Below are 14,192 nucleotides of genomic sequence, written 5' to 3'. Positions count from 1 at the left end.
CAGGACTCGAACCTGGAAACGTGTGATTAATAACACCTTCACTTAATCACTAGACTTATCACATCACTAACTGCGAGAATGTTATTTTTTATTAATGTCAGTATTTTTTTCTTCCAAAAGTACCTCAGTAAACTTGTGTTAATATCCGTTAAGAAGCAAGCTTACACATTGAAAAATGTAGGTTATCAAACTTCAAGAGAAAGCTAACCATTTTAAAATCAAGATTCAGACTTAACCATTATTCAGCAATGATTTTATATATATGCTAATTAGTTTTGGTAAATAATCGGCACATTTTCTAGTCAGTGAAACTGTGACGATCATCTTAAAAAAAAACTTGAATCGGACTACTCGGCGGGAGGTCGTAAGTTGAACCCCAATCGGACCAACGCTTAGGGTCTTTCAGTAAAACTTACTGTAATAGCCCTTTTCACGGTTAGTTTTTCTTATTTGCATTACAATGTAATCTAACGTGGGTGCGAGGCAATTTCGGGTTAAAACTACAAAATAGCCCGAAATTGCCTCACATACATGCTAGATTACATTGTAATGCAAATGAGAAAGACTAACGGTGAAAAGGGATATTCAAGAGGATTCAAGATTCCCTTGGTTCCTATTCGCATAACGAAAACTGATTAATATGTTCAATATTAATCTCAATTCAGTGACAGCATCATGGTACGTTGACTATTTCTTGAGTCTGAACGTGGCATCCTCCAAGAATCAAGTGGAAAGAGCTCGAGAAACATTTCACAGGTAAGCCAAAAATTCTGACAATTCGTCAGACAATTCGTTAATACACGATCATGGCTTTGCGTAGCGGAAGGCCAAATAGAAACCTACTTTTCATGGTTAAGTCTGCTGGTGATGAATCCCTGAACCAATGAGTTAATTCTATTGACAAGTATTTTTTATCCACCAAATGTTATAAATTCAATAAAACGCTCTATTACATATGTTGCAGATGTTAGTCAAGCGATCCTTCATGTCAACGGGTGGTATCAAACCATATTCCCAAAAGCTGCATGTCCCACTTTAACGAAATTTATATTTTAAGCTCGTTGTTGTTTTACTATCAACAGTTGCGGTGAATACACTAGTGGCAATGAAAAAAGAAAATTTAGTCTGGTCTCCTCATCAACATTGTCTCCAGGTTCTTCATTATTCCTGCACCACTGGGAATTCCTGGGAGAGAAGTCGATCGCTAGTCTGAGATTTATTTGATGCCGAAAAAAATGATTTGTTGCTCCGGAGGCTCAACCATTTGAATCGTGACAATGAACATTTCGACCAAAACTTAGCGCTTGGACCGCACAAGCGGCAACGGAATCGTCAGTCGTTCGTGTGCTCCACGCAACCTCAAGCCACGCACGGTATCTGTCGGTTCACCGTCATTTGTGAGCAGCATTTTTAATTTATGTTCTAGGCATGGTATCTCCACTTGGCTGTGCACAGACCTTGAAGGAGGTGACGTATTTCGTGAAGAGATTTTAGCCAATGTCCGAGATGCCAAAGTTTTCCTCATTTTTGTGAATGAGAAGTGGGCCCAATCACAGGAATGTGCCTTTGAGTGTCATTATGCAATGGTAATCTGCTTGATAACATGTTAGGCTCGGTGTTGAATTTGCTCTACTTGCTATCTGGATCTCTCAATGGGTGAAACTCAGTTTACCGACAACCGCGGTAGCTAAGTTGGTTGAGTATCGGTCTTCAGAACGGGAGACCGTACGTTCAAAACCTCGGTGGGCCTAATAAGGGTATATAAAATTGTAGTTTCATCTGCAAGTGCTTAGGATTTCATGTCTTCTCCGGATAACGACTATTAACTGTGGGGCCCGTCTCACAACTCGTATACCGTTCGTCTGGAGTAGGGCGAAACCACTGGTGTTGGTGGTCTATTACAGACCGCCATGAGACTGTATGTGATACGTGCGGTATATAAATCACCATTTACAATGCAGTCGATGACCCAGGAATTAAAAAATGAACAATGACAATGTTTGACATAGTTACAGTGCACATAGCCAAGTTTAACTGCACACGCTTTATGTAAGACTTGAAATAAGTCCAAGAACAAGAGAGGCGATAACTACGTCCAGCGGCTATAGTAAATATTCAAGTGGTAAAGACTGGATCTGAGTTGTTACGTCATCGGATTGAAAGCCAAATTATTTGCCTATTCAAAAATTTCGACCCAGAATAGCGGATTTAAGAATTTGTGGATTCCCATGCCGGATACACGTCGACGGACGGCGACTCCGAAAGAAAAGGTTGCGGATTAAGACATACCTGAGTGAATACGTGTGCACAGGTTGAGCATACGATCCAGTATTCTGAAGATCACAGTTTCGACTTGTATTTGAAGCGTTCAGAATGAGCCCTTTGCAGCTGCCGATCACATGGTACAAAAGCCGCTATACTGGAGAGCAAATCGCGCACTATGTCCCAGTACGCAATTTGCTCTCCAGTATAGCGGATTTTGTACCATATGATCGCCAGCCGTAAAGCGCCCATTTTCCGGCCATAAACCACTGATAAATGTATTACGTCAGCTCTGGTCATTTCAGTTATTTATTTTTGAAAGTTTTAGTGTAATATTTAACGTATGCTGTCCATTGCCCCTTTACCCACTGTTACGCATGCGCCAGCAACATCTCTCCAGAGGCAGGGATCCTTTTGATCAGCACCGCCAATACTGACCCACAAACAATTCCGAAAGAAGGGATGGCTCAAACTTGTGACACTGCTCATAAGAATGCGACTTCTGGTTCAGCCAGAGGTCGCAGTTGGTCTGACCAAGGGGGTCCTAGTCTCTGAATTCGTCTTTTGACGAATAGGTATTGCCAAACCTTAATGCATTTGTTCTTATCCTTCAGGGAAAAAAACTGGTGAACCAGAAGCCCATCATTATGCCCTTTGTTACGGAACGTTTCGATATTGAAAAGTACGCCCATGTGGATGCTTTGATGGCCAATTTCCAAGGAGTATTCATGGCCGATGTGAGGCTCGGGCGGGTGATGGGGTGATAGTAGGAATTGAAGCACGCAACGTTTTTGAGTCACGGAAACGCGTACGCATGGATACCGGAAATGAACATTCAGAGTATTCATCTCCGGTCTACAATAAAAACCAGCATACTTCCGGTTGCCGTCCGGGGCACAAAAACGGCGCATGCTCAGCAAATACCTTTTCACTTTCTTTATATTTTCGGCAAACTGACATCACTTCCCCATGTAAAACACTACGCTTAGCTTCTTTGTGACGTCCGCATATATTTTCTTCTGGCGCTTTGTGATTGGCACATTTACAACTATCTACTTTAAATATCATTGACAAGTAAACTTTTTTCGAATTTGTTACCTCTCCTATTTGTATGCGGCTTGGGAAACCGTCTTTTAGCAGGACCGACAGATTTTACAAGCTTTGTAGTGAACAATATTGATGTTAGACGGTGTACATTCGCTCGTGAGAAGGATCATAAGGTAACTGGTAACGGGAGAACGACACCTGAAAATTAAAGTCCTAGGCGGAATTCAAATTCACGACTTCCGTAACATCGGTCAGATCCTAGGAGGTCATTGGTCAAAACCTGATTATCAGTTGTCCTTTCGCCCGCTACCAAGCAACAAGGGAGCTTTAGATCGGAGGACAACCACGAGTGCGAGTTTTCCGATCTGAGCATGCACACTTCGAAAAATGTCGGCCTCCAAACCTTAAGCGCATGCTCAGTACAGAAGACTCGTACTCGTAGTCGTTCTCCGATCTAAAAGTCCCTACAACCTTATCAGCCGAAACAAGTCTTCACTGATACCAATTGTTGTAATGCTAATGCTATCTATCTTTTAAGTGTGCAGACGAAAAAGAAGCCTTCGACTTGATAATGGAGAGGTTGAAGAACGTTGTACCGCCAAAGGATGAAGGTCAAGCTCCCAAACCGGTACCAAAACCAGCTAAGCTCTCAGAAACTGAATCCAAACAACTGTCCATTGTTACGAAATCACTGAATACAAAAGGTCCACAAACATTACCATCAGGTAAGTTAATAGGTAAATAAATACATAAAAATCATGATTGCTTTGTGGACAGAGGAAAGACACACTAAGGGACTGCTATCAAACTAGACTTGACTCTGTGTTAGTTCACAGCAGGAACTAACATACCCACCTCTAGCTCCCGCAATCCGTGCCACGGTTTCTTAAGCGTCCGTTTTTATCGCGTCACTCTTAGCGGACAGCTCGAGGACCACAATAGAACTAGACAATCATGCTGATAAATAGTAGGGAGTTTTAGAAAGGACATCGTTAACCGGAAAACGTCGTTTTATCATATGTGTCTCGTGATTACTCCATCTTGTCCTAAAGAAAATGAAATGTATCCAATAACGGGATTTTAGTGAACGGTTTTGAACTGAGAGAAGAACAAAGCAACAAAGCTGATTAACTCAATCGTTATAGGCAGAGCATAGCGACAGTTTTCTTGAGATCTTGAGGTGTGATCGGAGTACAAACTGCACCAATTTTTCCAGGCGTTTCTTCCCCAAGTCTGGTACTCTTTCTTCAAAATCAGCTTCAACTTTAGAATATAGGAACTTTAAGATATACGGCGGTGACGTCAATGATAACGTCACCTCAAAATATAACTTTGCTTAATCGTAAGTTTTTCACGATGATTCAATCTCCTTTGTGTCATACAATAAGGTTGGAGTATTCTAAAAATAAATTGTCACGAGCTGAGGTACATACTCAAGTTGTCGTTAAAACTTTGAATTTAATGATTTAACGTCGTAGTTATGCAGAGAACGGAAAAAATAGCTACGAAAATGCTTGTAGCACGACGATTTTTCCTCTTTTAACCAATCATATTGTTTGCGGCGTCGTTATTGCCGTAGCCATCGCCATTTTGTAAACACCCACGTGCAAATACGTTTGGATCATACACAACAACTGAAAATGGTTAATTACTTTTCCCAGAAACTCAGATTGCCAGCTTTCTAAACAAACGAGTGGATCACAAGACTAGTGTTCACATGTACAACTGAATACTTCCTTTTAATTTTCCTGTATACAGTACTCACAAAAAAAATTTCTTGCCACTTAAAGTTCACTGAATTGGTTAGCTTCGTTCTTTTTTCATATGATAGGCAAATGGCAAGGATTCTTCGTCGACAAGCGTGCGCTTCAAGGACACGAATCAGGAAGTAAATGGCTCATTGACGTATTATCACTTTTTACGATAGAAATACATTTACTGGAACTGGGAGAGATGAGGTTAGACTCTTCAGTTTTACAAATGGATATGTATCTGGTACGAGGATGTTTGAGATATAACATGGCCTCTCTCTCTCTCTCTCTCTCTCTCTCTCTCTCTCTGTATATATATATATAGTCTTGTTTTAAATTTTCAACCAAATCATATATATATATATATATATTTTTTTTTTTTTTTTATTTATTTATTTTTTTTTTCATTGGGAGAAAAACTTTTTATGCCCTGAGCGGGATTTGAACCCACGTGCCCCTGATCAAATTCCGCTCAGGACAAGTTTTTCTCCCAATGAAAAATGTCTTCCAGGGGTTGTCCGTCCTTGGTCCTTTCAAAACTTCATTAATTAATTACATTTCGCCGAGGCTTGGACTGTGAATCCATTTGTGATCCCCCTGGGGGGCAGGGATGCGCTGTTGGCTCGAGAGACCTTCGTAACTTGCATACAAATTGTCCTCTTCTCTCTCGTCCGCCTGTGAATCATCGTTCTGGTTGATCCAGCGTCATCTAGTTGGGGAAAAACATTGGCCCGGGATGACCACGTAATTCCCATTCACTGTCCAGATTGGCCATGTAGCCAGCATGGTTGCTCTGATAGTAATCAGCGCTGAAATATGGATGAACATGATATATATATAGTCAAAACACTATTCTCTAACGGCAAGAACAATTTTAACGCCTTATCCCACAACCACGAGCGGCTTTAGGTGTTATTTCCAAACTCCCTGCAGTATTTCTATCGCCAAAACTCAACAGATCATTCCGTGTCAACCACATTTCCTGTTGCTGAATGAACATTCAAGTAGATCCGACAAGCACTAACCTCGCCTCTACCATGTTCAGAATTCGAAAATAAGGCCGCGCGCAGTTGTGGGATACGGCGTTAAAATGTTTCTCACCTCTTAACTTAGATGTATTGCCAACTATCCCCTATCGCTAAAACCCCTCAACAGGGCCTCATCAATCTCGTTGTATCAAAAGTTGACCCGACACAAAAATTCTTGTTTACCGACGTCTCTTCTTGCATCTTAGACCTTAAAAATGAGGGATGTCGGGCTAAACTGAATGAAAAAAAAAAAAAAGATAAGAGCAGCCAGTGAAATGAAACTTTGAAAGACAATTTTAACATCTAAGGCATTGACAATTTCTTAAAAGATGTTAAAAAGTCGTGTACAACCAACAACCCTTTAAAAGCTCAGGGGGGAATCTTAAATTACTTAAACAGCTCGACCACAAAAAGAACATAACATCCATTGGACTTGCCCAATAGAACGTTGCCTCGCGATATCTTCTCTCCCCACTCCCTTCTTTCGCTCCAGGAAGCCAGGAAAAGAGAGACCCTAGGAAAGGCATAGACAATCCACCCAATCGCTACGCCTGTGAACGCAGACGTATTTCCGGCGGTCTTTTCTCCCCTCCGGAAATACGTCTGTGTTGACAGGCTATCCAATTGCAGGTATATATATATTGAGTGTCTTGCGCATGCGTTAGAAAAAGGAAAAGAATACGATTCTCCAAATTTCGCAGAAGGTAAAACGTCCGTCAAATCGTACGCGATATTGATCGCATCGGCTAATAACTGGCGTGGTGCTCCTTCAATTCAATTCTCTTAAATTACAAATACAACCACGCTGAATTTAAAAATTAAATTTACTTTTCAGTGGTTTAGCTTAGCTAATAATGAAGAATTTTCAGATGCGACGGATTTCATTCACCAAGTAAAGATTCGGAATCCTATGACTTTTTAAGAGTTAATTCAATAAAGATCAACACAGCTCTCACAAAGTCACGCACTGCTGCCTGTTTGCTTTTAATTAAACTTTATTAGTTTTGCGGCTGGATGAGAGGGATTACGAACAATGAGCAATTAAATACAAACCCGCAGGCTATCAAAGGATAGCATATTGTAAACAAAGCACAATAAGATGAGCCTAATTGTTCTTAAAGGTTGTCGGGACTCCACTGAGACCGACAATTAATATATCAAATTGATTGAAGCCAATTTATACCTATTCATTACGATGAGACACAAAAGACCTTGACTTAAGCAGCATTCAGAGAGACCGCGGGTCATTTAAGGAAGCCCTTAGGGCGAACACATTTAATAGAGACGCCGCTAGAAATGATTTGTTCTTTCGCCAAAGCGTTTCCCAACATCTGCCTGTTCTGCGTTTGTTTGCTTCAATTCTGCTGGGCGAGCCGCTGTGTTTCAAGCCAGATATACCACACCAGACATAGGTAATTAATTCCCGGTCAGTAATGAGTTTCAAGCACAAGCATTTTGTGAAATGAAAAGGTTATTTCAGGATTAATTATCTCTGCAAGATTGGAAAGAAACGTTTAATTACAAAGGTCGTCACAGTTTGGCTCCGAGGATTTAAGCAAACACGTCAGTTAGTCTATTTACTTTTCACTTAAACAGTGTTATATAAATACCCCATTTTAAGCGACTGTGCCAAAAGAATGCTTTCATTTAAAACCAAGCAGTTCCAGAGTGTATAAGACTTAAGCTGATTAAAACTTGGCAGTGTTGAAAATATAGGCAATTCTTGAACTGATTTGTTGAATTGAACATCGTGACCAGAAATAAATCCAACACGTGTTTAGTGCGGAGACAAAACCATTCTCTTCTATGCTTTTCTATAAGCAAGATAAATCTTTTGGACCGGTCATAGCAATGAATACCGAAAAAAATGGCGAAAAAATAACTTTTATTTAGGATGACGACTTCAAACAATAAGAGTTTGTTGACTGACTGCCAAGGCTCTCGGGAAAAAAAAAGCACGAAGACAACCAGTTTGTTTAACGTGCTAAACCGAATACGAATTGTTAACAACCAATATAAAACACACCGGAGTCGCCCAACGCTAACAGAAGTACTTGAGGCATTTGGTGAATGAAACTAACGATCAGCTCGGGATAATGGCCCTAAATTTGAGTGTTAAAGTTATAAATTGGCCACAGCGGGAGAATACAAAGAAACGGCGTGAGGCAAGCGGGATCCCTTTATCACTTTTCCGAAACAATCACACTCGATGGCCTTAAGCCTGTTAACACAAATGAAGTAAGGCTTCTTTATTATTCATGTCTTTGTGTGTTTTCTCATTAAATGTATTTACTTAGTAATTTAATTAAACTGTTCTCCACATGTACAGTTAATTTCTGGCCTCATTGATGACCGACTTGAGGAATAAACAAATCATACAAGATGCCCGAGATAATGGCCGACTTAACCTTTAATGTCTGCCGACAAGAGTGATGACTTAATCAACGCTATCAGATAGAACCCCAGTCCGAGGGGCGGATCCAGGATGTTTTTTTCAGGAGGGGTGCACCCCTAAGGAATGGCGTAGCTGACTGGTGACGCTTTTTATGCAGAATACCAGTTGTATTAGAAAGCCGCAAGTCTTCTCAGGAAGTGGGGATGGGGGTGCGCGCCCACTGCACCCTCCCACTAGATCGGCCCTCGAGTCCACAGCAGAAACTGAGATCAGCAAAGGCCCCGAGAAACGAACAGATAATATTTACGTAGTCTTCGGACAAAGACACTTGGTAGAGTAAAAAAGGGCGAGAGATGCAATGCATTCATAAGTGGGGCTTCTAGTCTCAAAGCATTTCAGTAGTGAAAAAAAGGGAAGTGGCACAGATTGTTAAGTGCTCAAAAAGAAACCAAGGAAAGAAATAATAATATATATAGTCGATTAAGCAAGTGCTGAGGAATCGGCAAATGTTTTCCGCTTTCCCAAAATTCGCTTTAACGGTGTTTCTTTACAGAATAGTTTTAAAATAGATTTTACCGCAAGCCTGGGCTAAATAATACCGTAAACAAGAGGACTGTTCAATTACTGTTAGGAACTCGGTATGTACAGAAAACTGTTCAATAAGCACATGCAATCCTAATTACACGAAAATCTATACCTTTGTCGGCATGAACACTGAATGATGTGCTTGTCACACTTGGAGAAAAAAAGTTTACAGTTCTTACTATTTCGGATTGTTTCTTTTTTAGCTGACCGAGCAACTGAAAAAATTAAGGAAAGATAGAAGTGATCTTCGTACTTTTCTGGACAATATAAGTAATTGTCTTTTTAGACACCTGAGAAATTCAGGCCGCTTCAACGAGATTCGAATCCCATGGCCTCTGCGATCATACATGGTACCACTCACCCTGAGATAGAGCGGTTTTCAAATGAGTGTCGTAAAACCAAAACCAAAACCAAAACCAAAGTAATTACTTTGGCCAATCAAAAAGGACGGAGACAATCCAGTAAACCAATCAAAACTCGAAGTAATTACACGTAGCCAACACAAAGCGCGGGAAAATGTGCACGCGCGAGCCACAATTGGTTTTGGTTTCACTTCTGATTGGTTGAAAAAATGGCGCGAGAACTTTGAACGTATCACTGATTGGAGTAAATGCGAAACCAAAGCAATTCGCTAATTACTTTCAACACTCAATTGAAAACCACTCTAATGACCTCGCCAAAGTAATTAACGCTGGTTCCTTGAAGGTCCGAATACAAATTCTACACGCTGGTTTGGAATTGAAGTCGGATCCATATGGAAATGACATTTAGAATGAACCTTCTGCCACACTGCCAGGTATCAATCAATTCGTTTTGACAAAGTCAAGTCTATGAAGAAAGTACTACTTCAGCAAAAGATCATTCCAAATATTTTGGTTTGAATTGGAAAACGTGCCGCGCTTGGCAGATACTCAATCTTTCGGATCTTGAAGCCAAACTCTTTTTTTTTTCTTGAAAACAGAACAGCTAGATAACAGTAGAAAGGTGGAAGTTGGCATAAACCGTGACCGTAAAATTCCGAAAATAAGCCCCCCCAAAGCGGTAACACGCACAAAAAGCCCCGTTAAATCGCCCCTCCAAATATAAGCCCCCCGGGAGCTTGTACTTGGAAAACAAAGTAAAACAAAGCAACAACGGTAAATTTACCTTCAACTATAAGGCTAGCCCAATTGATTTGGAAACGCAAATTTCCCTCCGTAGATAAACCCCTCCGAATATAAGCCCCTCCAAAAGGGCCTTTGAAAAATATATGCCCCGGGGCTTATTTTCGGAATTTTACGGTATTGTATTCAGTGTATTTTCCTTGTGGTGAAAGAGTTACTCTGGTGTTTGCGCGTGCGCCTCTAGCCTGGCCCATTATCGATGATGACACGCCATGCACTGGCTGCCTTGTGAGAAGTGTGGATCTGCGCCCGGCCTGAAGGTGTTCGAAGGCAAGAATCGTCGAAAACTGAACTGAAAAACAATCTTTTAATTAACCCTTTAATACACCAGGAGCTTTGTTGAAAAGAAACGACAAAATTAATGATAAATCAAGTTGTCACTTGGCTTAAAGTGATTTTCATCATTGATTCTCAGCTGTGGAGCCCGCATGACAGCAAAAATGCAACAAGTATCATGTGCAACAATCAATGAAATGTAAACGTTCTAAACAAGTTTTAACATTTCGTTAATTTATTGAGTGATGCTTGTTTCAGCTGACAAAAGTCTTCCACTTTTGTCAGCTGTTTTTTTCGTTTCTGAGATCATTTCAGTTCGTGCCAATGGCGTAAATCTATCAGCTTGGAGCGTAGAGCAACTCGATTGGATTCATACCTTTTAGGTTTGAATATCTCACAGCGGTAAGGAGTACTTCTCTGATACGGTTTCCATAAAGTAATTGGGAAGACTACACGAAACAGTATAAGCATTCAAACAGTCCCAGAAAATTTTGAGACTAATGTTATCATCACTTTTACCGGCGCTCGAATTTATTTGTTTTTTTTACCATGAAAGTACCAGAGAATGAACACTTTTATGATCGTCATTCCCAGAAGAAAATTCAGTTTTGGGGGATACCACAGGCAAGGCGAAAATTTATTCTCTTTCTCAAACTTCTCCAGTCGTTTACGTTTGCTACATTACTATGATAGATAGAAAATTCTAAATGCATTATGTTGTATAAGCATTACCCATCCAAGGAGTCAAGAGGCTAATGTTACGTTTATCTTATGAATGGTGCCTTTTTCACTGACCTTCAGGAATTGATTCGTTTTTCCTATAAACTTAACAGAGAATGTACACTTCTTTGGTCCACATTCTCAGAAAGAAATTTCGGGCCGCAGACTCAGGCAATTATCATGACAGTTTATCGACTGTCTCCCTTCCCCGGGCCTGTAATTCACAAGGTATAAAACTTTACTCGACTTTCATTCCACGAATCCCAAACATATCCAGCTTTTAAGCTTGCCATGTAGTCGAGGGACTCTAAGACGATAACGTGTTATCACGATTATCTTGTCACTTAACACCAGAGTTAGTGTTTGACACTAATCATGGTTACTGCTTCTAAATCTTAAAATTATGTAGCCGAGTTCTGGTAAAACTTAAAACCGATCATATCAAGTCAAATATTAGTTTCTGAGGGCAGAGAAAGCTGGAATACCCATGCCAGTGAAGGAAAACTTCTCAGAACAGCAGAGAAAAGTAACAAACTCAACCAAGATCATGGCTGAGAGTCCTGAGGGATCGATCCATAGCCACATTGGAGAAAAGGCGAGTGCTCCTCCAACTACCCCTGCTCATCTTATCCGACAAAACTTTTATGGCGTTAACTCAAGACTTTTGCTGCAAGTGATACTTTGTTTCTTCACTTTTAGAAGCATTCGAACCAGGACGTCTCACTAGTACTAGTTATGCTTTTATTAGATTAACTGAAGTATATGCAGGGGGTGTGATTTAAAGAGATTCCGAAACACTAGTGATGATAGAGTACTGAACTACGCCTGTTTTATTCTGTAATAGAGAAAATAAATAACCAGCAGTGAGAAAAAAAATCTGTCATGATGAAAAATTATCATCTGGTTGCCCTGGTCATGCAGGCCGGTCCGTTTTTCAATAGTCCCGTGAAGGTCACGATTTGAAGTACTACCATCCGTTTATTCTAAAAAGCTCGGATGTGTTAACACGGCTTGAAAGGCGGTAACTCGACGTTTCATGACTTAAAGCGGCGTCACTTTTTTCAAGGTATGGAAGCAGTTCTAGTTCATCAAATAGGCCACAAATATTTTGGAGCTTTTGGAAGACTTCACGCTACAGTCGAGCCCGAAAGATGTGCAGCTTATCATGATTATGCTCCGGTTGAAGGCAAATACTTGATATGTAAGAGATTATTCGTCACATTTTATCTGGGCAATCGCTTCGTCTTTTAAAACCCGTACTAAAATCTAGTTTAATGTTTTAGTGCCATCAAAGCTTTAATTTGGACAAAATCATTTTGTTCTACCTCCATTTTTATGTCTAACCAAGTGTAATGAAATTCTTGAGACTTGGGTGTCAATGCAGGTATGAAAGTTTACTTTCGTCAGAGGCACCAAACAGCAAAGTAAGCTAATCTCTTGTTTAGCAAATTAGTCTCTTAATCTCTGTTATATGGATAAAAAGCAACTTTTTGGTCTCTTTGCAACCGAAAATGCAAGTGGTTCAAATTCCTACCTTAAAATGCATTGTAGAGCATCTTAACTTTAAGACTGGAAACGTAAAGACAATTCATGGGGTGACTGTTTTACTTTATCGCCAAAACAGTCAGCTCGCCCATGTTCAGCGAAAATATGATTGTATTGAGCTTTTTTTTTAAAACCAAAGGAATTGCCAGGGAAGCTCCAGCAAATTTCCACATCAAGCAGTGGAAGCAATGCACACTGAGAAATTTTATCCAGCGACCCCGTATCACCTTCCAAAGTTGGTTAATACATAAAAAAAAAAAAAAAAATTCAATGGAACTGTTTTTCTATTTGAATTCGATTTTTACGGAAAAATTACCACCTGATCAGACTATATACTAAGCCTAAGAACTTTCATCAAGATGACCCGCCCGGCGTTTTACATTCGGCTGAACTGCAGGCTACCAAACGGAAACACGAGTCAGACACATCATTCTATTTTAGGTGTTCAAAATATCATTTCGATCTTTACCTTTTTTCAGTCAGCAAACGAAACCTTCTCAACATAAGCATCTTGGCACGAAAAAAATGACCTGATCAACGCCGGGGTAATCGCTCCCACATATGAACTAACCATTTACTTGAAAGATTACTCGAAAGTTATGACGGTGTTTTCTTCCGTAAGAATGTAAATCTCACCTACGGCCAAATTCATTAATTAATAAGCGATGTCTCAATCCCGGTTTCAGTTCGCTTCTTTAGATACAGCAGGTGACGGTCAATTTCGGGTGACACTGCCGTATGGCACTGGCATATGCAACACAGCCTCAATGCTGATACAAATAGAAAGAAAAGACTGTTGCCATCCAAATAACAAATCACTGTTAAAATAGCCAACATCTCCTCCTTCGGCGCCATAACTTCTCCACAGAATGAACTCCTCTGTTTCTGGCTAAAGATAACATCTTTAAATGTATCATTTATATTGAAACTTTAGAAATCGGCTTTCCTTGTTTGAGGATATTGAAAGCCACAAGGTACAATAGATTGGAATGAACTTGAAATTTACAGTCCAGCATGACTAGTTGTCTACTTGGGAACTTGAGAAGCCGTTGTCAACTGCCAAGTCAGTTAAGCTCAGTGAGTTGGTTAACTAACCAAAAGACAACTGCCCCTAAATGAAGCCGTGTCTTACTCTTCAAAGTTCTTGATAGATTCACATTACATAATCTCTGGTGATAGAATTAAATCCGCTTACAATCCATACATCGTGTCTTTCGTATAACAAAGAACCTTGAATGCATGGCAAACTGAACATTGTCCTTTTGATTTAAAGGAATATTTGACAAAAACAAGAATCTAATCATGGAAATTTGCGTGAGAATAAAATCAAACGGCGTTTAAAATATCAGGTAAGTTCGCCAAGAACAAAAGGAACTGTTGGTGCCTTTAAGGTAAAAATTGAAGCGTCACCACGATGAAT

At 40.1% G+C, this 14,192-nt stretch overlaps 1 protein-coding gene across 1 annotated transcript in view; it reads left to right on the top strand.

Moving 5' to 3' along the window:
- Positions 1-6,269, top strand: part of LOC138006546 (uncharacterized) — an 8,060-nt gene extending 1,791 nt beyond the window's left edge. The window contains exons 3-7 of the mRNA XM_068852937.1: positions 666-756; positions 1,427-1,586; positions 2,877-2,999; positions 3,848-4,034; positions 5,141-6,269. Of these exons, the coding sequence (XP_068709038.1) occupies positions 1,584-1,586; positions 2,877-2,999; positions 3,848-4,034; positions 5,141-5,385 (558 nt within the window). The 5' untranslated portion in view covers positions 666-756; positions 1,427-1,583 and the 3' untranslated portion in view covers positions 5,386-6,269. The remainder of the gene's footprint in view (positions 1-665; positions 757-1,426; positions 1,587-2,876; positions 3,000-3,847; positions 4,035-5,140) is intronic.
- The last annotated feature ends 7,923 nt before the right edge of the window (positions 6,270-14,192 follow it).

The sequence above is a fragment of the Montipora foliosa genome, chromosome 6 (genome assembly GCF_036669935.1).
Source record: "Montipora foliosa isolate CH-2021 chromosome 6, ASM3666993v2, whole genome shotgun sequence".
In the NCBI taxonomy this organism is placed as follows: domain Eukaryota; kingdom Metazoa; phylum Cnidaria; class Anthozoa; order Scleractinia; family Acroporidae; genus Montipora; species Montipora foliosa.
Note: the sequence above shows the minus strand (reverse complement) of the source record. Positions and strands in the feature narration are given on the sequence as shown.